This window comes from Salvelinus fontinalis, chromosome 32, assembly GCF_029448725.1.
Source record: "Salvelinus fontinalis isolate EN_2023a chromosome 32, ASM2944872v1, whole genome shotgun sequence".
Taxonomy (NCBI): Eukaryota; Metazoa; Chordata; class Actinopteri; order Salmoniformes; family Salmonidae; genus Salvelinus; species Salvelinus fontinalis.
The window spans coordinates 37,102,530-37,127,963 of record NC_074696.1 but is presented as its reverse complement, the minus strand read 5'-3'; the positions used below and the strand labels follow the sequence as shown (position 1 = coordinate 37,127,963).

The 25,434-nt window shown below is 43.5% G+C and overlaps 2 protein-coding genes across 4 annotated transcripts in view; one reads left to right on the top strand and one right to left on the bottom strand.

The window, feature by feature from the left end:
* Positions 1 to 1,380: 1,380 nt before the first annotated feature.
* hsd17b8 (hydroxysteroid (17-beta) dehydrogenase 8) lies at positions 1,381 to 5,352 on the top strand. Its single transcript, XM_055894407.1, has 9 exons — positions 1,381 to 1,462; positions 2,204 to 2,406; positions 2,695 to 2,811; positions 3,011 to 3,106; positions 3,211 to 3,296; positions 4,585 to 4,669; positions 4,770 to 4,812; positions 4,958 to 5,032; positions 5,140 to 5,352. Exons 1-9 carry the CDS (start codon positions 1,417 to 1,419, stop codon positions 5,157 to 5,159), a joined length of 771 nt encoding a protein of 256 aa, XP_055750382.1. The 5' UTR covers positions 1,381 to 1,416; the 3' UTR covers positions 5,160 to 5,352.
* A 220-nt stretch (positions 5,353 to 5,572) lies between these two features.
* col11a2 (collagen, type XI, alpha 2) overlaps positions 5,573 to 25,434 on the bottom strand; it is a 45,288-nt gene continuing 25,426 nt past the window's right edge. For all 3 annotated transcript variants that reach the window (XM_055894403.1, XM_055894404.1, XM_055894405.1), the window contains 54 exons: positions 25,274 to 25,348; positions 24,933 to 25,019; positions 24,648 to 24,704; positions 24,407 to 24,460; positions 24,114 to 24,167; positions 23,770 to 23,823; positions 23,423 to 23,476; positions 23,082 to 23,135; positions 22,788 to 22,832; positions 22,548 to 22,601; positions 21,785 to 21,829; positions 21,595 to 21,648; positions 21,326 to 21,370; positions 20,980 to 21,033; positions 20,671 to 20,715; positions 20,456 to 20,509; positions 20,307 to 20,351; positions 19,631 to 19,684; positions 19,285 to 19,392; positions 19,011 to 19,064; positions 18,842 to 18,895; positions 18,647 to 18,691; positions 18,358 to 18,411; positions 18,145 to 18,189; positions 17,978 to 18,031; positions 17,818 to 17,871; positions 17,509 to 17,562; positions 17,181 to 17,378; positions 17,000 to 17,053; positions 16,773 to 16,880; positions 16,547 to 16,654; positions 16,126 to 16,179; positions 15,911 to 15,964; positions 15,680 to 15,787; positions 15,515 to 15,568; positions 15,326 to 15,379; positions 15,058 to 15,111; positions 14,896 to 14,949; positions 14,683 to 14,790; positions 14,525 to 14,578; positions 14,238 to 14,291; positions 13,651 to 13,704; positions 13,417 to 13,470; positions 13,063 to 13,170; positions 12,779 to 12,832; positions 12,450 to 12,611; positions 12,205 to 12,258; positions 11,904 to 11,939; positions 11,729 to 11,782; positions 11,220 to 11,505; positions 9,674 to 9,786; positions 9,505 to 9,573; positions 8,993 to 9,229; positions 5,573 to 8,570 (listed from right to left, as the gene is read on the bottom strand). In XM_055894403.1, the coding sequence (XP_055750378.1) occupies positions 8,424 to 8,570; positions 8,993 to 9,229; positions 9,505 to 9,573; positions 9,674 to 9,786; positions 11,220 to 11,505; positions 11,729 to 11,782; positions 11,904 to 11,939; positions 12,205 to 12,258; positions 12,450 to 12,611; positions 12,779 to 12,832; positions 13,063 to 13,170; positions 13,417 to 13,470; positions 13,651 to 13,704; positions 14,238 to 14,291; positions 14,525 to 14,578; positions 14,683 to 14,790; positions 14,896 to 14,949; positions 15,058 to 15,111; positions 15,326 to 15,379; positions 15,515 to 15,568; positions 15,680 to 15,787; positions 15,911 to 15,964; positions 16,126 to 16,179; positions 16,547 to 16,654; positions 16,773 to 16,880; positions 17,000 to 17,053; positions 17,181 to 17,378; positions 17,509 to 17,562; positions 17,818 to 17,871; positions 17,978 to 18,031; positions 18,145 to 18,189; positions 18,358 to 18,411; positions 18,647 to 18,691; positions 18,842 to 18,895; positions 19,011 to 19,064; positions 19,285 to 19,392; positions 19,631 to 19,684; positions 20,307 to 20,351; positions 20,456 to 20,509; positions 20,671 to 20,715; positions 20,980 to 21,033; positions 21,326 to 21,370; positions 21,595 to 21,648; positions 21,785 to 21,829; positions 22,548 to 22,601; positions 22,788 to 22,832; positions 23,082 to 23,135; positions 23,423 to 23,476; positions 23,770 to 23,823; positions 24,114 to 24,167; positions 24,407 to 24,460; positions 24,648 to 24,704; positions 24,933 to 25,019; positions 25,274 to 25,348 (4,050 nt within the window). In that variant the 3' untranslated portion in view covers positions 5,573 to 8,423. The remainder of the gene's footprint in view (positions 8,571 to 8,992; positions 9,230 to 9,504; positions 9,574 to 9,673; positions 9,787 to 11,219; positions 11,506 to 11,728; positions 11,783 to 11,903; positions 11,940 to 12,204; positions 12,259 to 12,449; positions 12,612 to 12,778; positions 12,833 to 13,062; positions 13,171 to 13,416; positions 13,471 to 13,650; positions 13,705 to 14,237; positions 14,292 to 14,524; positions 14,579 to 14,682; positions 14,791 to 14,895; positions 14,950 to 15,057; positions 15,112 to 15,325; positions 15,380 to 15,514; positions 15,569 to 15,679; positions 15,788 to 15,910; positions 15,965 to 16,125; positions 16,180 to 16,546; positions 16,655 to 16,772; positions 16,881 to 16,999; positions 17,054 to 17,180; positions 17,379 to 17,508; positions 17,563 to 17,817; positions 17,872 to 17,977; positions 18,032 to 18,144; positions 18,190 to 18,357; positions 18,412 to 18,646; positions 18,692 to 18,841; positions 18,896 to 19,010; positions 19,065 to 19,284; positions 19,393 to 19,630; positions 19,685 to 20,306; positions 20,352 to 20,455; positions 20,510 to 20,670; positions 20,716 to 20,979; positions 21,034 to 21,325; positions 21,371 to 21,594; positions 21,649 to 21,784; positions 21,830 to 22,547; positions 22,602 to 22,787; positions 22,833 to 23,081; positions 23,136 to 23,422; positions 23,477 to 23,769; positions 23,824 to 24,113; positions 24,168 to 24,406; positions 24,461 to 24,647; positions 24,705 to 24,932; positions 25,020 to 25,273; positions 25,349 to 25,434) is intronic.

Here is a 25,434-nt window from a genome sequence, read left to right as displayed (position 1 = left end):
GGCTGTATCACCGCCTGGTACGGCAGCTGCTCCGCCCATAACCGTAAGGCTCTCCAGAGGGTAGGGAGGTCTGCACAACGCATTACCGGGTGCAAACTACCTGCCCTCCAGGACACCTACACCACCCGAGTTCACAGGAAGGCCATAAAGATCATCAAGGACAGCAACAACCCGAGCCACTGCCTGTTCACCCCGCTATCATCCAGAAGGCGAGGTCAGTACAGGTGCATCAAAGCAGGGACCGAGAGACTGAAAAACAGCTTCTATCTCAAGGCCATCAGACTGTTAAACAGCCATCACTAACTTTGAGTGGCTGCTGCCAACATACTGACTCTAGCCACTTTAATAATGGAAAAAATTCCACAACATCAACAAAATAGTATTTTATCATGGTGTTAAATACATAGTGTTATTTGGATTTATGATTCATGAGATTACGCTTTGAAAGGTTTTCCAACATGTCCAAGATGGAGGGAAATCTGTTCTGACAGACCTAATGGGTTCTTGGGGCAAATTTGTTCAGCATAAAGAAAGACACCTACATCGCTAAGTCAAATGGGCCGATGAATATGAGGGTTTAAGTGAGACTGCTTATAACAGTGCTCCCTTATAGGCCAATCGGTGCCATTCTTTTTGACCAATGTACTCATGGCCTTTAGTTTCTATGTGCCAAATTAGAAAGAGCTTGAGTTATTTAACCATGTCAATAAAAAATAAATAAGAAGGAGTCATACAATAACAATAGGTGTTTATGGCTTCGCATCGCTGAGAACCCTTTAAAAATCAAAAAATATTCCTGGACCATCTACAGTAGCCCAGCGGACCACGAGCCCGAGGTTGAGAAACACTGATACTGTATAGGCCTATTGAAGTGCAATTGTTTTGTCTGAATGTTTGTGCCTATAGCTTTCCATATTAGGTCAAAATATTATTATTTCTGTATTACCTGCTGCAATTAAAATATACAGAGCAATATTAATGCTGTCTTTTTGTAGGCACGTTGGCCAAAGCAAATGGTGAAATGAACCGAATACGGTCTGTGGTAAACATAGGCTTAGGAGATCTTGTACAATTCGTGCTGTTATATATTTTTTTTCTGTGTTTTTGAAGCGTTGATGCAACCAAAACAAGTACATAAAAGGTCATGTTAACACTGCCTGATATTATCTCATAGAACAAAACGTATAAAATATCCTAAGCCTGTGTTTCTCCTAACGAACCCCATTCATTCAACATTCATTTCCCCCTTAGGAATGGCTGAACGAACCCATGTTATTAGAATGAATCAGATGAAACTCATTCATTTTTTTAGGACTACAAACTGGCTAGTTACAGATATGAGCTCAAACAAAACCTGTCCTGTGGCGCCATCTCCTGGATCAAGAGAGAACGACTCGATCTTCAACGACAACCATCATGGCGGCCACCACACGGCTCATATCAAGGTTGACAGTTGTCACGGGTTAGTGTCTTCTTTCACGTTTCGTCGGCCTTTATATGCAACTTAATACATATGTAAGGTAGGTAAATAATTCTGCACTTCTCTGTAGAAAATGAGTGTGGCAGATATGTGTGCTTAGCTAGGCGCAATAGATTGTGTTGTTGTAGCTGACCCTTGGGCTAGTTGTTGGACTTCAATCATTTTATTTCACTGCGGGACAAGATTTTAGCTAACAGCCTTTGTAACATTGTAACATTGTTTCGACTAAGCTACATAACTGTTACAGTATATCATCTTCAGACATTCTTGAGCATATTTGCTTTAAAAGGTATAATAATAATCTGTCCTGTGGTATCTCAACAGCAACAGCCATCCAAATCAGTTTGTTAATGAAACCTTAATGACAATATCCCAATTAAGTAAACTTAACATACACATACATGTTCTTAAGAGTAGCCTTGGCCATTTTTATTGGACAAAAATGTGTTTGTCTTCACCTTTGCCCGATGAGACAGCTCTATCACTCTCATTGGGTCAAAGGTGACGGCAACAATAATGTTGCCTTACAAGAATCTTCACTCAGATGAATTAAAGGCAAGATAGAATGAATGCCCCCCCTTGCCTATAGGCGACCAACTATCAGTCCTTTATTATAGCCCTTATGTACAGAACATCCAAGTTAGTGGTATAGAGCCCTCTCTTTACCTGCTGTGAGCTGCAGCCGATTGCCTCCTACATTTTTGCACTACCCATTGTATCCAGGAGGGGGCAGCGGGATTGGCCGAGCCGTATGCCAGCGATTTGCCTCCGAGGGTGCCATAGTGGTGGTCGCTGACATCAGCGAGGAGTCAGCCAATCAGACCCTGGGCATCCTGAACCATGACCACAAAGGGCAGGACCACATGGCGTCTGCTGTGGATGTTTCATCAAGGGAGAGTGTAGAGAAACTACTCACAAGCATACAGGTGATTGACTTATGTGCAGACATACACACACACACTCAGTAATTCAGTGTATGTGTTTGGTGTAATTTAGTTATTATCCTAAACCACATGCTGGCGTCTCCTACTAGGAAAATGAGTCAATCATGTAACGTTTTTGGGCCTTGACCTAAAGCACTTCACTCAGTACTTTAGCAACAAAGTCGAGAAGTTAGAAATTGCCTGAATCTGAAGAGACTATTTGTGTGAGTGAGTCACTGAATTCCGTTCGTGATTAACTCATAAACAATGTGCTGTGATACCCTCCTGCAGTGTCGGTACTTCCAGCCTCCCTCAGTATGTGTGAATGCTGCAGGGATCACTCGGGATGAGTTCCTCCTGAAAATGGAGGACGAGGACTTTGACCAGGTTATCCAAGTCAACCTAAAGGTATTACCCTTTGTTCTTATTGTCCTGACCACAATATATTTATATTAGTGGAAGAAAAGCAGCAAAGGTGTCTCTCTCTTTAGGTTCAATGACTCTTTTATGTTGATACACCGAAATCAGAGTTAAAACGTTGTTACAATAAATAGTGCTTCCTACCCTCGTATCCCACAAACCCCTCTCTTTCCCCTCTCTCTATCAGGGTACATTCCTCCTGACTCAGGCTGTTGGCAAGGCTCTGGTTGCCTGTGGAGCTCCTAAAGGCTCCATTATTACTGTGGGCAGCATTGTGGGCAAGGCGAGTCCGACATCTTAGTGGCACCCCAGGCATTATCTTTCAACAGACTTTCATTCATTCCTACCATTCTTTAACCTTCTCTTTGTGCTTCTGGCTGTTACCAGGTGGGCAATATTGGACAGGCAAACTACTCTGCTTCCAAAGCAGGTGTGGAGGGCCTGACCAGAACTGCAGCCAAGGAGCTGAGCAGGTGAGGCACACCTGGGTTATGTTCATTAGGGCAAACCGTAGCAAAATGTTTTGCAACAGAAACAAAAAAATATATTTTAATTTTGTACAAGTTGAGATGGTACCGACCCTTTTTGGGCTGTTATCTTCTGTGCAGTGTCTACTGAACACGACCCTGCATTTGATTTCAACACCCCAAATTTGACCCATTCACCAATAGAGAGAAGATTAATAGGCTATAAACATTATTTAGTGAGGAGGGCCGGCTTCCTGATAGCAATGGAATTTAAGCTTACGAGTGTTTTAACAATCCATCGTTCCTACGGCGAAAGATGTAACATGCGTTTCCCGAAACTCCAGGCAGAGAAAACATTCTCTTAAGTGCGTCGTTGGAGCCCGTGTCCATCTGATAGGATCTCTCGGATCAGCTTTTTCCATTCAAATCTTACCTTAACATTAGAATTAGTCCACAATACTGACGATGGATCAGCTCCTAGAGATATATTATCACTTGGCTGCAAATATTGAGGTTTATTGTAATGCTTACCCTATAATACACAGATCTAACACATCATGTTGTAATACATCATGAAATTACAGGCTGTGTAGCCTACAATTCTTTTTAAAATTTAACCTTTATTTATCTAGGCAAGTCGGTTAAGAACAAATTCTTATTTACAATGACGGCCTACTCCGGCCAAACCCGGACGACGCGGGGCCAATTGTGCGCCGCCCTATGGGACTCCAATCAACTCCGGATGTGATTCCGCCTGGATTCGAACCAGGGACTGTAGTGTCGCCTCTTGCACTGAGATGCAGTGCCTTAGAACTCAATTGACTGAAAAATATAGGCCCATATAGCCTTTAAGCCTGCTGAATGTTTTTATGCAGTCCGCTCGGTTTTCATTTGAAGCAGCTTTTTATCTTTCACTTGTTTGTACCAATTGCAAAGACATTGGCAACTTTGCATTGGGCGGTCACAGAGCGACAGATAAACAGCTTGATTCTATGTTTAGCGGCGATCTTCTGTGTTTTAAAAGTGACTCAGAAGGGAGCAGAAAAAAACATTAAATGACCACTTTGCTGTTCTACGAGTGGTCAGAGGCAGTCAGACCACTGAATAAAGAGTGTTTTCAAGTGCAACTTCAGTGACGCTGGTTTTGGGAAACAGCTCTGGGTTTTAGCGATGCTCCTATGAAGGTTCTAATGAACTTATTAGCCTTGAGATGCGTTTGGGAAACAGGGCCCAGGTGTGGTGTGAAGTATGAATATTGTCTAAAACCTAACATACAACTGCTCTCTTTCTCCAGATATGGGATCCGGTGTAACTGTGTGCTTCCGGGGTTTATAACCACACCCATGACTGATAAAGTACCAGAGAAAGTAATCAGTCAGGTACGACTGCGTTCTCCTTTTATATTAGATAGAAAGTCACCCCCTCAATGTTGTTTTTAGATAAAAGTGAGTTTCTAACTTGCTGTGTTTGTGTGTGCAGCTTACGTCCATGGTGCCACTGGGGAGGATGGGAGAGCCTGCAGGTAAGATTACTGTATACAAACTGTACACCTCTGTGCAGTAGAGCACATCACAAATGCAGAACTCCGTTCCCTTTATAATCAAGTTACAAGACTTAACCTCTCTCTCTCTCTCTCTCTCTCTCTCTCTCTCTCTGTGTGTGTATAGAGGTAGCTGATGTATGTGCCTTTCTGGCTTCAGATGACTCTCGTTACATCACCGGAACCAGTATTGAAGTAACAGGTAATGGACCCACCTGAAATACATTCAAATGATTGAGTAATGTTTAACAGGAAATGCCTTTTTTACTGCTGTCCTGTTGACAAAAAGCATTTCTTACTCACCTCCAGGAGGCCTTTTCATTGGCTGAGACAACTTTCCATCATCCTCATTAAGACCAATGAGGCAAGTTCCCATCTAGGTCCAGGAATTGAGTATTGCTTCAACGTTCACATTGTGCCTTCACTTGTAATAATACAACTGATTGGGGATCAATCTTGTTTTGTAGATCTAGTCAATATGTACAAGGTAAATGTGCAATAAATTAAAACCAATGTTTGTAACTTTTGAGATCTCGTGTTGTGGAGAGAGTTCACAATACAGAGAGCGGGTCAGTGTTTAGTGGTTTCCCAATGTAACCAAGTTACACCTCTAAACGCTCTACATTTATGTACAGTTACTATCATAAGGTTAATAACAGGGTTGGATTTAGATGTTTATGAACAGAATTGGCTGGCTTCACACATGCAAAGGTACTCGAATACAGTATGCACACAGAGAAAATGCGTTGGCATGTGGTTTAATTGGAGACTTCGAACAGAAAACACAACAAGCCAAGAACAAAACCAAGACAGTGAAACTAAAGCAAAATAAAAACCAACAGAAAACTTGGCATAAAAATGAAACACAAATGAAAGAGAGCAGTGGACTGTAGAGGGAGTCAGGCACAGATCAGAATCAAACTGGAGGGAAAACACTAGAAGTGATCTATTGGGGTGTTGAGGTGATAAATAGTGGAAATAAGGTTGGGATGTGACTGATTCTGTGTTAACACACAGGTGGTAAGTTAACTGGAGATTTGTGAATGATGTGGTTGTATTCAGCCGTCTGGGCCGCTGTACGCAGCAAGACGAGAGGAATCAAATTGAAAAAATTCTAGCTATTGTGTTGCCCCGGGCAACATGCAACACCAGCCAGTTGAGAGAGAATGAAACAGGAGAGGGACTAAGAAAAAATAACAAGGGAGTCGAGCAGCTCTTTTTAAAAAGATTATATATTACAGAAACAAACATTTAAAAAAAAAAATACTTACATAAAATAATACTTTTTCTCTTTTCAGCACCATATTTTGTTGAAACATTTGTCTTTAACAATAAAACTAACCAATAGATGCGATTTTCTCTCGAGAATCACAAGGTAATTATTTTTTCACCTCTGGTTGAGTTTAGGTCACCCCCCCCCCCTTCTCTGCAATATCAAAAGAAAAACAACCCAAAATACCCATAATGATATTCAACCCCATAGCCACATTACATTACTTACTTATAAACAAAATCGTAATAATTCTTCCCCAGGTGGTTGCTAGAATTTTCTCTCCCTCCCGCTAGCTGTCCCCTGCCCACTGTGTTCTCACAACCGTAGAATCCCGGTGTCTGTTTGTCGCCCACGCCATACTCCTGCAGCACAGCGCAGCGCAGCATTGGCAAACCGCAATGAAATGTGACAACATTGGAGAGTCCCCATTTAATCGTAACAGCACAGTTGATGATTGCTAAAGGGTTACAATGAGATATGGCCACAAATGATATGTTTTCTTTTTCACCAGTTGACATGCATAGACCAATGGGGTGTGCACAGATAACTCGGGTTAGTCTTTGTTTAATATGTATTTAATTGTTTTAACCATCAAGTGAGCACTACAGGAAATAAATACAAAATGAAATACCACATTCGACTGGCATATTTGGCTTGTCGTTGTTTGAAGCACCTTGTTTGATTTCAATAAATACAATAGAATTTCACTATGTCTGTACAAATGGATTCTAATGCACATATCCAGTAGGAGAACTGGTGACAGCATCATGTGGCTGTGATGGAGACAAACTTGAATTATTCACGCTGAATATATGAACGCTTTGGTATAATTAGCACCTTGCCACAGTTTTTGAAAGCATGCATTTATTCACCGTTGTAAGAGAGAACTTTTGGCCGTCATCTATTAAGCTCATACACATATTTAACCCGGACACCTTCCCTGCTTGAAAAGAGACGGAATGTCACACAATCCTGGGATGTAACCCTGTGTTCTACATAAAACAAGAATCAAATTCCAGGCATCGCACCTGTAAATACTGGACTGGTTTGATGGCATTCTGGCCTATTCGCTGGTCTAGGAACTACAGTTCTGGCCTGTGTATGACAGTTGTAACAATGATTAATAATACATGTACCACACATCAAGTTCAGTACAATTTACAAGGTGAATGGCTTTTGATTCATTGGTCCTTGGAGAAGGCAAAGACACCCTTCCGTCCCATTGCATGCAACATTATTGGCCCAATAATAAACAGCCATACAGTTCAGAGACAGTACGTTTCTGTTAGGACTTTATTATTACAGTACTGAGCAAAGAGATGTTCATAGTCACATCTTAGGTTAAAGCCGCGATAAAACTAGAGACCTCACAGCTTTGCCTCCACTCCATCTCTACAAAGCACCGTTTCTATTCACCCGCCTCTAGTATATTTGACCAGCTTTAGGATAACTAGGCTGATATAGTTGTTTGGGACAGAATTTCACTGTGGAGATGAATAGAACATGAACTTAGCTAGACAACATGGACGTCTCTGTTTCGTCAGGCTTGGTTGGCTACAGGCTCGTCTGTTTTCCGGTCCTCCATGCTCTTCGTGGAACTCCTATTCATTCATTGGTTTCCCCTTAATGTGGTGAGGCGTAGGATGGGGCGGGGCTTAGACGCAGAAGATGTACAAGTGTGTGGGGAAGGCAATGCAGAGAGGTAGAGTGGGTGAGACAACTGGAAAGAGAGACAGCGGGAAGGAGAGAGGAGTGAGAGGGGGGTCCGCGACGGTGGGCTCTGGCGTGTACGGAAGGAGGAGACGGCTCTTTGGGCCAGCTGTTCGTTGGAAAAGAACACGGTTTTATTCTGCTAACGGTCAGAACTCCATCTCTCGTTCTCGCAATCGATCTTTGTTCTCCTCTTCGTGAGAATGTTTGTGTTCTACTTTTCTCTTGTCGTCCATTTCTATTTGGGAGATGTTTTCCCCTGGGCATGTACTTGACTGAGTGCATGTCTGTTTTACAACTGTGTGTGTGTGTGTGTGTGTGTGTGTGTGTGTGTGTGTGTGTGTGTGTGTGTGTGTGGGTGTGTGTGTGTGTGTGTGTGTGTGTATATATGTATATATATATTATATATATACATACACACACACACACATATATATATATATATATGGTCGGGAATGAGCTTGATATCATGAAATACATTTGCAAATTACTGGACATGTACTGTATATTGGTATGTTAATGTTTGTGTTGTGTATGTGTGTGTGTGTGTTCATCAGTGTAAGTGTATATTCTATATGTGTAGGTGTTTGTCATTTCTCTGCACGGTGTTTTAGCCCAGGAAACAGACAGGTCCCACTTCAAAGCCAAATTTCTGGTTGCTCTCCCCAAAGTCTGTGATCTTGAGGTCCCGCAGAGGAAGCTGTTCCACCTGGGGTGTGTTCACCTCCACCACTGTCCTGTCGAAGCCCTTACGATACTGCAGACAGACAGAAACAGAGAGACAGGTGAGATCACTACACGTGCAGCAAGGGTATCTGCCTAGGATTCATTATTATACTTTGATTGTGTGTAATGGAAAAATACAGTTCCGTAGTAACACTTTTTGTATGGGCATGTGTTCTTATTGACTGCTGAGAGGGAAATTATTCAATTAGCCTACATCAGATTAAAAATAGAGCAACATTTAGGGAATTCTGATCCATTTTCCCTTTTAAAAAGCTAATGGGGGGGATGTTTCTTAGTTTTCTTTTTGAGATACGCATCCATAACTTGAATGTCTGCACACAGAGGTGAGTGAGCTAGAGATGACCTTTGGTTACCATGACTCCCTGGAAAACACTGGCAATTGTTACTGAATATGACCACACTGTGTAAATAAACCAATTAAATGAGACTCACAGAACAGCCGTCAACCAGGGCCTTGATGTATGGGCTGGTCTCGTAGCTGAGGTCCTCATCGTTGGCGCCTTGGAAGTGTAGCGCCCTCTTGTGGCCGTTATTGGCCGTGCGGTCGGCCCAGGCCACGGAGCGATGGCAGTGGTAGGTGAGGTTTTGGCGGGCCTGGACACTCAGCAGCCGCAGGAAGCCCAACTGGACCACGCCGATCGGCTCGCCATTAGAGTCCACGTACGACAGCTAGGGGGAGGGGGGGATGCCCCATGAAATAAAAACTCAGATTAAGCTAATAGATGTGAACTCTATAATAAGCATGAAAGCAGAGTGATATCTCAAACCTGACATTAAATAAACATGTTGCTTAGTGACAGAGTGTTATGATAACGCTTTGATCATTTTCCTGATCGACCTTCATCTTTACCCATTGGTTGATATCCAGGTCAAACATAGCACACTGGACTATAATGAATGTCCCCCTGGGATTCTCCACGGTGGTGCAATAAACCCAAACTAACCTTGCTGCCAGTTGCAAACTCACTGTACCAGGAGCCTGGTTTCTCCGTGGTCCAAGAGCTGAGCTTTACCTAAGAGAGACAATTAGATGTATGTTTCAACATACAGCTACTTCAGGGTAGAGTTTGTGTGTGTGCATTATTGACTGACACGCCCAGTCTCTCTTCTCACCATGTCCACGCTCTTGCTGGGGTACAGGCAGGTCTCCCCACCAGCGGTGAAGTTACAGAACACCTTCAGAGAGTCGCGAGAGCAACCCTGGTTGGGGTCGATCCAGTACTCTCCTACAGGGGGGAGCAGAGAGATGAGGCACGACTAAGTACTAAGGAACTCAAATGACATAATGTGACTAAAATGACAATGTGAAGTCGCCATTTATCTTTCTTTGTATTCATGGTGTATTAACCAAATAATTAGCATAATACACCATCAAAATCCCTCTGTTTAAGCTAGAGATATGTTTGTTTTGCATGGGCTGCGTCTCAATCCACCGCATCCGCCGACGCCGGCCTTCCGTGTCTGGGGTGGAAGGTGGCTGAGCTACAGTGATGTTTGTCAGACCAGGAGACATCCTGAAAACCGGTCTTCTCATGAATGAATGTCTGTAGTGTCCGAACGGTTTGGGCAACAAACTAATACAGTGAGCTCCAAAAGTATTGGGACAGTGTCAAATGTTTTGTTGTTTTTGCTCTGTCAGCATTTTGGATGCGAAATTACACAATGACTAACTATGGACCATTGTTATATGTGTATTAAAGTAGTCAAAAGTTTAGCATTTGGTCCCATATTCCTAGCTGTATTTGCTGTTTGTTTTGGTTGTGTTTCATATTATTTTGTGCCCAATAGAAATGAATGGTGAATGTATTGTGTCATTTTGGAGTCACTTTTATTGTAAATAAGAATATAATATGTTTCTAAACACTTGTACATTAATGTGGATGATACCATGATTACAGATAGACTTGAATGAATTGTGAATAATGATGAGTGAGAAAGTTACAGATGCACAAATATCATACCCCCAAGACATGCTAACCTCTCACCATTCCCATAACAGGGGAAGTTAGCATTTTTGGGGCGGTACGATATTTGTGCATCTGTAATTTTGTCACTCATCATTATTCACAATTCATTCAAGTCTATCTGTAATCATGGTATCATCCACATTAATGTACAAGTGTTTAGAAACATATTATATTCTTATTTACAATAAAAGTGACTCCAAAATGACACAATACATTCACCATTCATTTCTATTGGGCACAAAATCATCTGACATAACCAAAACAAACAGCAAATGGATCCAACAAGTTTGGAACAAATACTACATTTACTAAATACTAAATCAGGAACCAAATACAGCATGTTTGACTCATTTAATACACAAGTGAATTTGTCCCAATACTTTTGCACCCAATTTTAGGGGCGCAAAAGTATTGGGACAAATTCACTTGTGTATTAAATGAGGGGGGACTACATACAAAAAGTGCTGTAATTCCTAAACGGGTCACCTGATATGGATGAAAACACCCTCAAATTAAAGCTGACAGTCATTGTATAATTTCAAATCCAAAGTGCTGGAGTACAGAGCCAAAACAACAACAAAAATGACTTAGACGTTAGTTAAAAGTGACCTCATGTCTTAAAACAAAATTCCCTGTGTAAAGTTAGAATTGCCACATTTTTGTGAATAGTTTTATGCCTGAAAGCCCCATACCGTCTTTGAGCTCTGGCTGGCCGAGTTTCAGGTCCTGGCAGGTGCGTGCAGGGCTGTCCTTGGTGCCCAGAGGGAAGCGCATGGTCTCGATCTCCTGTCGCAGCGAGTTCAGTGAGCCGAAGATCTCCTCCATGCCTTCACTGCCTGTCAGGAACTCTGTGCCGGTGGCGTCAGCTGCGACCGCTTCTGCGTCTGTCTCGGACAGCATCCGGCTGGCATCGATGGAGCGTTTGGACTTCTTGGCGATTTGGATGGGCAGCGGCTGGATGACGTCGCCTGGAGGACCCTGATTGGAGGCGGGTCACAGAGAAAGATTATTACTGGTTGATATTATTGAACTTAGTTATGTTTGAACTGAAAACTGTAGATGTACACATATGCTATGCTCTAGAATGATGTAAGCAACCAAACATAGATCTAGGCAGGACTAAACTGAAAAATGGCGGTAAAATACGAGTATTTAATTAGTTTCATGGAGTAAACTGATTATGCAAAGGATGGGTACTCACTGGAGGCCCGGGGGGTCCTGAGACACCCTTCTCTCCCTTGGGACCACCTCCTCCCTGGACCACACAGAGACAGGAGATAGAGATGAAACAATACAGTGCACATGGGACTCAAGTGACTGTAATATGGAAGCAGATATTCCACTAGAGAGAGTGCGGAGGAGGACGTTCTACTCACTGTAGCACCCTTAGCTCCCTTGACACCTTGGGGACCCTGGGAAAGAGGCGCAGGGAGGTCAGGATTATCATTCAATAGACGCTAACTATTACCACTGTTATACGGCCATAGAAAAGAGGACATTTGAAATGATTAGAGAGCCACAGAATTATGCAAGACACAAAAGGCATGGAGGCATTCATGCTTAAATCTTTCTATGTTACAGGCTTCTGTTTTGACAATATACACAATGCAGATAGAGGATGTTGCGTGATATACTGATAAAAGAACCAGGAGAGGTGATGTAGAAGTGGTTACTCACAGGCATGCCAGCAGGACCACCAGGACCGATAGGTCCAGTACCTCCAGAGACACCCTGAAACACACAGGAAATGCATCAGCACTGAACTCAACTGTTTGTTGAAGGGTGACAGAATACATGTTCAGTAGGGACGTGTCGTACAGGCACAACAACATATTATTTCGAGTGTGCGTGTGCTCAGAGGAAATATACGCTATCTTTCAAAGCTCTATAATGTCCGCTAAGGAGAGACAGGTGCCACTCACAGTCTCTCCCTTGTACCCGTGTGTCCCCTGTGGCCCTGACAGTCCCCTGTCTCCCTTCTCTCCCTGCTCTCCGGGGGGCCCAATCAGACCGATCAGACCTGAGTGGCCCTTCTCTCCCTTGTCACCGCCCTCGCCGCGCAGTCCTGGCAAGCCTGGTGGTCCCTTGAAGAGAGAGAGCGAGAGTAAGATGGTACTGTAGCAATACAGATTAAGGAAGTGGGTATATTCACTTGAAGCATCAATATAGCCCTGTATGCCTATAGATCAACACTGTGGGAGATACAATCTATTATAGATCTATTCATGTACACATCAGTGTCTTATCTCACCAGTGGTCCGGGAGGTCCCTTCTGGCCGGCAAGGCCTGGAGAACCTTGTTCGCCCTGGAAGAGATCATCAGAAGGAAGTTAGTGACACTCAGCCTAATGCACCAAACAGCTCAGCTACACTGTTGTTAAGCTCCTAGCTAGTAGTGAACAGACGATAATGGACCCTATAGAGCAGAGGGTAAGACAGATGGACGCCTGTACAGACAGACAGACTAGAACAGTAGACTGAACCCCAGACTGAACAGCCCAGTCTGTCCATGGAAGCGTGGGATCATCTCGCTCACCACTGATCCAGGGAGTCCTCTCAGACCCTCCGTTCCTGGTTTCCCTGGTTGACCCTGAGGTCCGACGGGGCCTGTCTTTCCTGGTGGTCCGTTAGCACCTGAGTCTCCCTGGGGGGGGGAAAGAGAAAGGAGAAGAAAAAAAATCAGACATTGATAAACTTCAATATTCCAAATCCCCAACGTGTGTTGCGAGTTGAGCAAATGCATATATTTGGAAAACAATTGACAGAGATATATACATTTGGTGTCAGGTCTGTCTGGCATGGCTTGCAAACCATCACTAGATAGATAGAAACGATCCACAGGCTAAACTGCCAGTGCCAATGCATTGAACGATGACCTTTGAACTCTTACCTTAGTTCCCTTCTCTCCTTGTCGTCCCTCTGGTCCTCTCGTTCCAGCAAGACCCTAGGAAGTAAGCGATGTATAATATTCTAAACATTATGATGCTTTCACGACTGCTTAATGGCCACCTAGTAGTCTCCATTGAGTAGATATATGCACCTATCAAACATAATACATTGAAAACAAACAGATATGTCTGTGGATGATAGTTGTGGTTTGGCCTGTTGAGCTGAACAATCTTACCCTCTTTCCAGGTCCACCAGGAGGTCCATTCTCACCAGTGGGTCCTGGAGATCCCTACAGTAGAGAGCATGATCCCCATTATAAAACCTCAGTGGCCTATAATGGGTCAATAATAACTATATAGAACTGAACCAAATAAACATACCGGTAGCTGTTGTTTTAGAGTTCCATAATAATCTACATTCTAGACAGGCCTGAAGGGCGATCTGCTAGGAAGGACATATAACCTTAATCTTGCAGTGCCATTTTATGTTTCAACGGTTGCTTCAACATGGAAAATACACTTTCCTAGGGCTTTAGTTGAGATGGTTTATGGCTGGGACTTGCATATCAATGTCCACAGTTGCCCCTTAGTCCTCTGACCCCATTACATTGCTTAATTCTAAATGTTTTTGGATACATCGTAAGGATGTGCTTCACATTACAAACACTACTCTTGCCGGGAGCCATTTTGAATCGGGGCGATGGTAATTGGACAATATATGACCTAATAACATCCAATTCAAAGTGCGTAATGAAGGCTACAAGGACAGTCCTGAAGAGCCCATGTAGTACCTATAGTAAGTTAGGGTTACTAGGCAACTTACAGCTTGTCCTTGTTCACCGTCCTCTCCTCTCTCTCCCTTTGCTCCATCTTGACCCTAAAGAAGAGAAACAGAGTTATTATCAATTATGGTAATTGCTAAGATGGTGTCAAAAGTAGATACTTTTTGGGGGGTTTTAATAATGGAAAAAGATTCACAGATACACCAGCAGAGACACATCTTGCACTCAATAGGTCTGAAATGGTGTGAACACCTGAAATTTGAATATCTGTTTAACCACAACAAAACAGATCTAATGAAACGTGTGTGAAGAGTGTTTAGATACTCACTCTGGGACCGAGTTCACCAGGGGGACCGGGGTCGCCAGGGAAACCAACAGGGCCCTAAGGAGAGAGACACAATGGCATAAAGTTTGACTTATAAACATTATAGACCAAGTGTGATTTTTGTGACAGTGTTTTCCTATAGAGTGCAGTGTTTGACATACAGGGTTTCCTTTGGGTCCGTCGTCTCCAGGGCCTCCTCTTCCACCCGCAGGTCCAGAAGCACCAGGTTGTCCCGCCTCTCCCTTGTCACCGTGCTCTCCACGTGGGCCCTGCCATTGGACAACAACACTGTCACTCACAGTACAAAACATCTATGTATAGAAACAAGGCCCATAAGAAGAACCAAAGAGACAGAGTAAGGATCAATCTCTCACCTTCTTTCCTGGCTCTCCTCCGATTCCAGGCGGTCCAGCTTCACCAGGCTCTCCCTGTCAACACAACGTGTTCAGTTCTCACAACATACATGTACACACAAACACATATCATCAGTGTTACAACAGAACATGGAAATCAAGTTATTGGGAAGTTATGTATACCTTATCTCCCAGGTTTCCAGGGTTACCCAGACCACCAGGAGGACCTTGAGAACCCTGAATAAACAAACAAATACACATCATAGCGTCAACAATATAAAAACACCAAGAGTCATACCCATAATAACATATATGATTTCTAATCAACAGGAACACTACAGTAGATATTTATGTGGGACGGCTTTATAATATCACCAGTAGCATAAAAACTCCATTACAATGAAATCATTTGATATGATTAGGAACGTTTTGAGAGAAGATTAGTACTCACGTCAGCACCGCTGGGACCAGCAGGGCCACGGGGTCCTGGGGGGCCAGGTGGACCCTAAAGAGACAGATAGGATGAGGTTAGCAATATCCTAGCGTGTTTCATGCAAACAATACCTCTTTCCTGAACTATTATGATTGGCTTCATGAGATCCAATCATCTGTTGGGTTGCTCCAATTTGTCGACTCTCACCATTGGTCCGACATCTCCAGTCTCTCCCTTCTCTCCTGATGGGCCTGGCAATCCCTACAAGGTACATTAACAGTTAGAGATGCCATTGACCTATTGCGTCACAATCACACGTTTATGGTACTGAGGCTAACATCATATAGTCATAACAGAAATCAGTCATCATACCTGCAGTCCAATAGGACCTGGGGCCCCTGGGAATCCTCTTGATCCTTCATCTCCCTTGGCTCCAAATGGCCCCTGCTGACCTCTGGCTCCTAGTTCTCCATCAGCTCCCTGAACAATAGAGACATTAGTGAAGGGGACACTTCTGAGGGGCACCATGCTATGAATTCCTATGTGTCTGATGCAATATTGATAATACACTGTACGTTGATGGAGTTTAGTGTTTCTACTTACAGCAGTGCCGGGTTGACCGAGTGGACCCATTGGCCCTGGTGGACCGGGAGGACCCTGTTGACACACAATGTTTCATTGTAGGCAAATGTATCACTGTACTTCAGCAGAGAACATCCTATTTATAGTATATTGTTCAGACACAATAGATGTAAGGAACATAATGTGATCTGTGGATTTGACATGGACGGCAAAATAATGGCGGTAATGTCACTCACATGCTCTCCTTTGCCGCCCTTCGCTCCCTTCTGGCCGTGCTCTCCAACCTCACCCTGTAGTACAAAATTCACCACCAAGGCTTTTGTTACGAGAGGTTTGAAATGAGCATTACGACATAGTTTCAAGGGGTTTGAAATTAGCATTTTGATATACGGTAGTTTCAAGTGGTTTGAAATTAGCATTTTGATATAGTTTGAAGTGATTTGAAATTAGCATTTTGATATAGTTTCAAGTGGTTTGAAATTAGCATTTTGATATAGTTTCAAGTAATTTGAAATTAGCATTTTGATATAGTTTCAAGTGATTTGAAATTAGCATTTTGATATAGTTTCAAGTGGTTTGAAATTAGCATCATGATATAGTTTCAAGTGGTAATACAGTAGTTTGGATATGTGATAGAGACAGAGGATTGTTACTAGCCTTGTCTCCGTCCTCTCCTGGAACTCCGATGGATCCGGCTGCACCTGGCAGACCCACTGGGCCCTGGACACCGTCACGCCCAGCTGGGCCGATCGGACCTTTCTCACCCTGAGAGGGAACGGGGTGGGAGAGAGAACATATATGAGACATAGAGAATAGAGAAGACCAATGACTCAATCTGAAATGACAGCTCTGTATATTGGATATGTTTTGTAAAAGTACTCACAGGCACTCCCTTCTCTCCTGATGGTCCCGGAGGCCCCTGGGGGCCGGGTCTTCCTGGGGGTCCGATGGGACCTCCGCTGCCTGCCTGTCCTCTCTCACCTGGGGATCCCTGCACAGGTATGGTTACAGACATGATTACAGCCAAGGTGACGTGGACATCACAAATACTGTACATCACATTATCTTTTCACAATGATTCATTTCAGATGTAATTATTGCCAGACGTACAGCTGTTCCGGGAGGTCCTGCTGGGCCTTCACTTCCTTTCAGTCCGCCACCTCCCTAAAGACCAGACAGGAACAAGTTAAAACATTGCATGTGCAATCTATATTCAGTATGACATCTCACCCTCTGATATAGAGAATAGTGTGCCATTTTAGATGCAGACAGTGTTGGTTAGCCTGCTCACCGGGGTGCCAGGCATTCCTCTCTCTCCAGGGAAGCCTCTCAGTCCTGAGGGGCCGTCTTTCCCGGGGCCGCCTAGGGGACCAGGGTCTCCCTTCGTTCCCTCCTTGCCAGATGGTCCGGAGAGTCCCTGCTCGCCTGGTGGTCCTGGAGGCCCGGGGTGACCGCGCTCGCCCAGGGGGCCAGTCTCTCCTGAGGGACCCTGGGACAATGAAGAGGAGGAAGAAGAGGGAAATGAGTAATGAAGATGGAAAGTGAATGGTGGATATGATCCATACAAAATGTATTGGACACTGGACAATGTAAATAAAAGAAAGTTGCATTAATCTTACCTGAGGTCCAACAACACCTGGAGGCCCGGGTGGCCCAGTCTTTCCTTGGAATCCCTGTGGAATAGAAAATGAAATGAATTGGGCCTTGAATAGAGCCTTGTGTAACCCCTAATGCAATCAGCTCAGGCAATCATGTGTGTATCGTGTGAGGAAGTAACAGTAGAGCATGAACAGTATAATTTGAGATCAACTACAAAAAAATGACAGAATTGAGCCAAAGGAAGACATGGCACTGTTTGTAAGATTCATTTATTTCTGATAGCTTGTACGCCACATGGCCACATGTTCCGGACAAGAAAACAGACTTACAACTTCTCCTCTCTGTCCCGGGTGTCCGGGCAGTCCATCCTTTCCTGGTGGTCCCTGGGTAGGAAACAGAAAGAGTTGAGGGAAAGAAGGCACTTACAGTTTCAAACTACACAAATCATTCTTAAATGATTGCTATATATAGTACATATTGTAGCCTTACGGGAGGTCCCTTTGGCCCTGGGAAACCGTTTGCTCCTTGAGGTCCGGGCAGTCCCTGAAAGATACAATAGGAGAAGGACAGGTATAAGTCTCTCAACAACATGTATGTTATAGTGGCACGACAAAGTGTATATAGTAAACAAATAAATGATAACTCAAACAACCTACCCTCTCTCCTGGTGGACCAGATGGGCCGTCACTTCCTGATGTACCCTAGTAAAAATTAATAAAAGCCCAGAATTAACACCATCACATGCAGCGAACCAATATTCCAGCTGTATTATGACGTGTCTTCCCTGTGGTGGCCAGTAGGTGAACTGACAGTGCTGTTGAGCATTAACCTCAATAAATGTATTGTTGAGATTCAAGACATTGTCTTACCTTGGCTCCTGATTTCCCAGTAGACCCTCTTGGCCCTCTCTGACCTCTGGGGCCCTGTTGGAGAGATGTGGAAAATCGATTTTAGGAATGGTATGGGCATTTGGTTGAGTGTTTCTGAGCCACTTCATGTTGGTTCATCTCAGTAAACTAACCAAACTGTTGTTTGTTCCCAATACAATATGAGCCATGGTTTAAAACAGTGGTGCATAAACTATAAAGAGAGACTTTGACAATCAACAGTAATATAAATAAGTGGAGTTTAGTGGAGTTTAGTGGAGTTGAACTGTACCGTTGGTCCTCTTTGTCCTCTAGGTCCAGACTTTCCAATCAGACCCTGAAGAAACACAGACTCAGTCAGACAGACGCACAGGCAACATCCGCCATCAGAATCAACTTCAGTGCTGTTGACTTTATACATGGGATTCATCACGCATAGTACATACTGTGACAATTTGAGTTTTCATTTGAGTTTTAATTCCCTTACCCTTGTTCCCTTCTCGCCGTTGGTTCCAGGGAATCCTGGGAAACCGAGGGAGCCCTGAAAAAACATCAAGCATTTGTTAATCTAGCATCCGTATTGTCAGTCCCTTTAATAAGATAACATTTCAATTGTTACCTGCAAACAATTCGAAGGAAATAGGGGTTGTCGTTACCTTAGGTCCAAGTCTTCCAGGATAGCCAGGAAGTCCAGGAACACCAAGTTTACCCTGCAATCAGATACTGTCATTAATGACCCTATGACAAACCTATCAAAATGACCAAAACCAAGAACAGACAGAACCACGATCATGTAAAAGTTGGTCAAACGGTCATGAGTGTGTATACTAGCCAACCAGGTAGGTGTGTTATGAGATACTTTCAAATATAGTGTTATTTTAATCAAGATAAACAAACTTCTGATATACAGAATATGAACCCTACTCTCACCTTCTCTCCAACCAGACCGATGGGCCCGAGCTCGCCAGGGGGCCCAACACGACCCTTTGGCCCCTCAGGACCGTCCTCTCCTCTGGGGCCGGGCACTCCACCCTCTCCCTGTTAGCAGGAACACATAGGGAAACAATCAACACTGATGCATAAACCACATAACCATACATGAAATCAAATGTAAATCAATACATAAACCTTAAATATAAAATAAATTGTATGCAAATAACAAGGCAAGAAACAAGGCAAATAACTTACTTTTTTTTTACATGACATTGTAAAACAATACATAATACTTGAATATAATTATTTAGAGGAATTATTTAATAAACAAAATTAATCTTACTCTCTCCCCCTTGACACCAAAGTCTCCTTTAATTCCAGGGAAGCCATCTTCTCCCTAAAATAAGTCAATTGTGGTTAATATTGAAATCTAAAGGCCTTATACGTATGGTCAATCAAGTGTTTGGGATGTTGTCCCTAAAATGCACAAATCCAAATATTGTCTTCCTAAGAACTCTTACAACATAAAGAATTATGAAAATGTTGGTAGAATAATATTTAAAGTGTAAAAAGCAGTATGTACATCTTCTCACGTTTAGGTCAGAGAGAGAGACAATGAACGTGACACCTGTGTGGCTTTCGTGTCTGAAAATGTTTCACAGTGCGCCCTCTAGTGATCCTAACCTAAAAGTACAGATACCAGTGGCTGATCTCTGAAACTGGATAACAATTGCTGTGTCATTCACAAAATACATGTTAGTGGGCTGAGAGACATAACTTTACAACATTTCTAAACGTATGTCCATCAATCTAACCCAAACACTAACGTATATGTTTAAGAGGTGTTAGCCCACAGCATTGCTGTCATCATGACACAGGACCAGCGTTGTACATCACTTTCAAGATGCCAGAATCAGTTCTCAAAGTGAGGCTACTTAGTTTTTATCTAAGAGGATAAGATGTTTTATTGTCACATATACTATTCTTCAATCCCGGATACACTGGATGAGGTCACCTACCTTCTCTCCTTTGTGACCATTCAGCCCACGGATACCTTGAGTTCCCTGCAATTACAACAGGATTAGGAAATCAGTCATTAATCAGGCATTATCATCACCGATTAGTGACAATTAATGATGACTTTAGCCCCCCAAAAAACTAATCTCACCTTAATGCCACGAGGGCCAGGATAGCCAATAGTTCCCTGAGGACCGTTGGGACCCTGTATGAAGATAGGAGAGAGGGTTAATGATGCACTACCTCACACAAGACACAACGTATAAGACACAACATATAGGCAGCCATGTTGGTGGGGATTTTGGCGCAGAGGTTGACTATATTCCATGAATACTGTGCAGGAGAGAGACGATTAGAGGATCTCACCTGGTTTCCTTTGGTGCCAACAGGTCCCTCCTTTCCTGGGTGACCCTGTGAGGCAAAGAGAGTATCAGAGGTCAAGAGAGGCATGAGGGCAACTTCAATTCGAGATGTGCTGATTACTTGTTCTTACCGCTTTGTTCCATAAAAATGCAATAAAGTACTTAACCTTTTTGACCAGTGGAATTCTGCGCAATGCATTAAGGTCATCTCATGTTAAAAAAAACTCTGCAGATTACCAGTAATGTTTTCATTGTTCTATTATAACATACAGTAAAGATGAGTCCAATATAGGTCAGTGAGTACGTGACTTACAGGGGGGCCGTCGGCTCCGGACATTCCTGGCAGACCAGGTTTTCCTGTGGGGCCCTTGGGGAGGAGATGAGAAGAAAGTCATGAGCTTACTGGACTACTGATGGCAGTACTGGTAACAATGTTATCATCACTCAGGCTAAATACACTAGGACCTAAGTTACAAAGTACACAATACTTTGTCTCCTTGTCAATCATTCCTGGCTGAATATTCTGAATATGACGCTTCACTAGTTGTGACAAGTTATGGAGACTTTACTGGAGCCTGTCGGGACAGTGAATATCTTTATGAAGGTTCATAACATAGTAATTACACACACAACAGTCATGGATCACTTTGTTCTCTTACCTTATCTCCTGGGGGGCCGTGGGCTCCCTGTGGCCCTGGCGTTCCCTGAAACAAACGTGTCATACGATCAGATCTGGTCAGAGATACATCGCTTGGGGCAATACCATAGATTACAGTTGTGTTATTAGAGGTTGCTTATTTTTCATTGGATCATCCCACATTGTAAGGAGGAGAAAATGAGAATTATGATATCCAGTCATTTGCAAGTGTTTAAAATGGGCTAAACTCTGTCCCCAATAATGTGTCTCCTGCTCTGTGACGTCTCTCACCTGTGTTCCTGAGGTACCCTGCTGCCCTGGGGGCCCTGGCTCTCCTTGGGGACCCTGAGAGAGACAAAAAAGAGAAGAGAGAAGAGGAGGAAGGGAGAAGAGATGGTTTGAGACTTTAAGAATGGTTTGCTCCCAATGGGCATACATCAACTCCACAGAGGATAAAAAGGACAGAAAAACATTCACTGACCAGGTTTCCTTTAGGACCGTGGGGACCGTCGTTTCCACGCACACCCTGAAAGAGGAAAAAGAAAATAACATAAAATAGAAAAGACTGCTAGTTATCAAAGCTATATGGAGGGTAAACAACACACATGACCTTAAGTGGCCTGCTACAAAATGACTGTCTAGATGTGTACTAGTGATAAGGACATGATCCTATACTGTAGGGCCTTTTTAGCTGGTGGCATGAGGTTGATGTGGTCTGCTGACACTGTTCCACTGTGGTTCCTGGTCATATAGTTGCCTACTTTAGGGTTGCTTAGTACTTTCAGGGGTAGTATGAGGGTAAAGTTGTCATTCTGGGATGTAGTGAAACTATCCCAGTGCAGTGTTTGCTTGGTCATGGTATTGTTTTAGGGTGCACCGTCATTGGCAGATAATTTAGCATATTTTAACCTAAAAAAGGCCTCAAGTCATTTAACTTATTTCAATATATTTTCCAAGATATTTTATCCTAATATGACGATTAAGGTAAACTATCTTGAAATAAGATAAATGACTTGCATTAAGCCTTTTTAGGTTAAAATAAGTGAAATTATCTGCCAATGACGTTAGATAATTTAGCTTGGTACAAAAAAGCAAGGAAAAAAACACACATTTTAAGTTAATTATCCCTCAATATAAGATATTTAGGCTGGCTTATATTTCACTTTTTGCAGTGTAGCTTCACAGCCAAGTATATTTTGAGTAAAACTGACATTCCAGTGTGGTGCACTAATGTGTGTACTTACAGGAGGGCCGGGGATTCCGTTCGGACCTTTAGGCCCGAGCAAACCACGAGGTCCCTAAAAACAAGAGCGAAACAACAAACGAACACAGAGAGAAAAAGCCAGGAACTGGTCAATAACAAGCAAGCTCAAACAGGTAGTCGCTATAAACAACATAATACACACACTATTATCCCAAAAATGTGAACGGTGATGGTAGTAAGGAGGAACCGATGTCAACAGTAGCGTCAGAAATACACTCACGGGTTCACCTGGAAGTCCTCTGGGTCCGATGTCTCCATCGTCTCCCTGGAAACAACACACACAGACAGACAAAGGTGAATGATAGAGACAGGATGTGAGAAAGGAGGAAGGAGTTTGAGGGATCAATGGGGTCACGTTAAAACACTACGGTAAGAAATGTAAATGCAGTGTGAGTGGTTCTAGGTTTAGTGACCACTCTACTGTAGTTCTGGCTGATAGACTCATAGTTGTATAGATCTCTATGGAGACATGGGACTGATAGGTCAATGTCTGATGTTTTGCCAAACTACTTACCCTCTCTCCGTCCTCTCCAGGACCTCCTAGGGGTCCCAATCCTCCAGTATCACCCTAAAATGGTGGAATAGAGAGGGAGGAAGAACAATTAAAACGACAGCATACCACACTTCGATTCCACTCTGTTTTCCTCTGTTTCCGTCGATAGGACAGAGTCTTCCTTCCTGGGTAATAACCACGAGTCATGTTCAGTCACAATAGTTCCAGATGGAGTGGCTTGGTTTTCCCGGTCCCTTGCTGCAACGTGATTTCATGTAATATAATACTCAAACTCTCTTTGACGATGCCTCTACTATGTGTCTACGGTGGTGTGCTGGGTTGACCTTCGACCTTGAACTCACCCTGTGTCCTTTGTCTCCGGGCAATCCAGGCAGGCCGTCGAAACCACGGTCACCCTGCGAGAGACAGACACGTCGCGTCAGGGGGTGGAGAAAACGAAAAGAATGTGTGCAGTTGCTGGATTAATCAATCGACAACACAGGACCGCGGCATGTTCAAGATGCAGCAGTAAGTCAGAGCATCAAATGAAATCCGCACTGAGAATGGAAAATGATTCATGTGACCTGAACAACGATTCAAAAGCAAAACGCATGCAAAGTCTAGACCATACAGACCGTTTCAGAGGTCATAGAACAGAATCGGGAAGAACAGATGACGTTTACAACAAAACAAGCAGCTGAGAGCTTACCTTAGGCCCGCCCTCTCCTGGCATGCCTCTGGCGCCATCAGCTCCAGCACGACCCTGAGGGGACATAGAGGAAACCCCACAATCACATCTATTGTCACAGCATTCGTGTTTATTCTAATCTGCATGGCTGTAGACATAGCATACCATTTAGTGTGAAGCAATGTATTGGGCATGCATACAACTAGCATGCTAGTATCAACACTGGAATGTGGGCAGTGCGCGTCCGAAATGGCACCTTATTCCCTATTTAGTGCACTACTTTTGACACGGGCCTACAGGGAATAGTGTGCCATTTTGGGCGGATTCATAAATACAGTAATGGAGATCAGATTGCGCTCACTTACTCTTCTTCCTGATTTGCCGAGAGGGCCGCTCAAACCCTGTGGTCCTCTGGGGCCCTGAAAAAAAAGAATAGATGTCTGTGATGAATGCCTGTCTGAATTGAGTATCAATAATAAACACATAAAGAGAAATAGTCTCTACTACTACATTACAGTTGAGGGAAAACAACTGTCTCTTTGCAACTGACCAGCACTACAGTGGTGTAAGGGAACATGTATAAAGCCAATCTGTGGTCTGAGTCATATATAGGGGGAAAAGGTCCACAGACGTGGTTCTGGGATGAATATCTCTTTACCTGAGGTCCAGGATCCCCACTCTCACCCTTCAGACCAGAACTTCCAGGGGTACCCTGACATAGAACAGAAACAATCATTATTGCAGAGGAACACACTGACGTCAATCAAATAGCCCAGTCACTCTGTTTACTTTATCCCCGTGATGATCTGGGGACCATCTACACACGGTCAATATTCTTATGATACATCGTCAGACTGTGAATGGAGGAAATGTGACGGAGGAAAAGTGACAGTACACACCAGAGGTCCTGTGCGTCCAGTGTAGCCCATCGGTCCAGGTGGTCCCTTGAGAGCCAGCTAAGAGGAAGGAGAAACAACAAGAGGCCACGTCAGCCCTTAGCCATTACTCAGACCATTTTGAACACATGAGAACTGCGCTTAAGAACACTGACCGAAAGAGATTGCATTCAACCTGCATGTTGTCTTATGTTGTGTTCGTTAAATCATTCGGGATGTTTTTGTGGTGCGTGCTAAAGCTGTGTGATAAACCAGTGTGACGGACAGTGTTGAACTCTCCTCCCTCACCCTGGCCTGAGACAGAATGGCCTGAGCCTGGGCTTCCTGTTGTGAGACCATGGGACCCTTGTCTCCTCCACTGCTTCCAAAACGGAACTACCGAGAGAGAAAAATACAATTATTCCCAATTACGGCATTTCTCCGACTCAGTCCTGGAGTCTGAGTCGGAGAAAGAAACAAACTCATGGAGAACAGGGCAACGATCAAGACTGTTCAAAGAAAACAGAGAGAGAAAAGGTATGGAAACGAAAGGGGAAAGAAAGAATGTAACAGGGTCAAAAAACTAAAGTGTAGAGAACGTAAGAGGGTCGTAGGGATGATTGTCAGACGGGCATCAGTCGTTCACTCACGGGCAGCATGACAGACGTTCCGGGGGGGCCAGGGACGCCATCGGCACCAGGGATACCAGACTTTCCAGCGATTCCCTACAGGAGGAGATACCAGCACAGTCAGCCACCACAACAAGACAACTACATCAACCATAGACAGACAATACATAAAGTTTAACTTG

What these genes read in the sequence shown, in the direction of transcription:
- hsd17b8 (XM_055894407.1), top strand. Translation starts at nt 1,417, where the DNA reads ATGGCGGCCACCACACGGCTCATATCAAGGTTGACAGTTGTCACGG. An exon ending in AACTACTCACAAGCATACAG is followed by an intron (nt 2,407 to 2,694) that starts GTGATTGACTTA and finishes ACCCTCCTGCAG; the next exon opens with TGTCGGTACTTCCAGCCTCC. An exon ending in CAGAGAAAGTAATCAGTCAG is followed by an intron (nt 4,670 to 4,769) that starts GTACGACTGCGT and finishes TTGTGTGTGCAG; the next exon opens with CTTACGTCCATGGTGCCACT.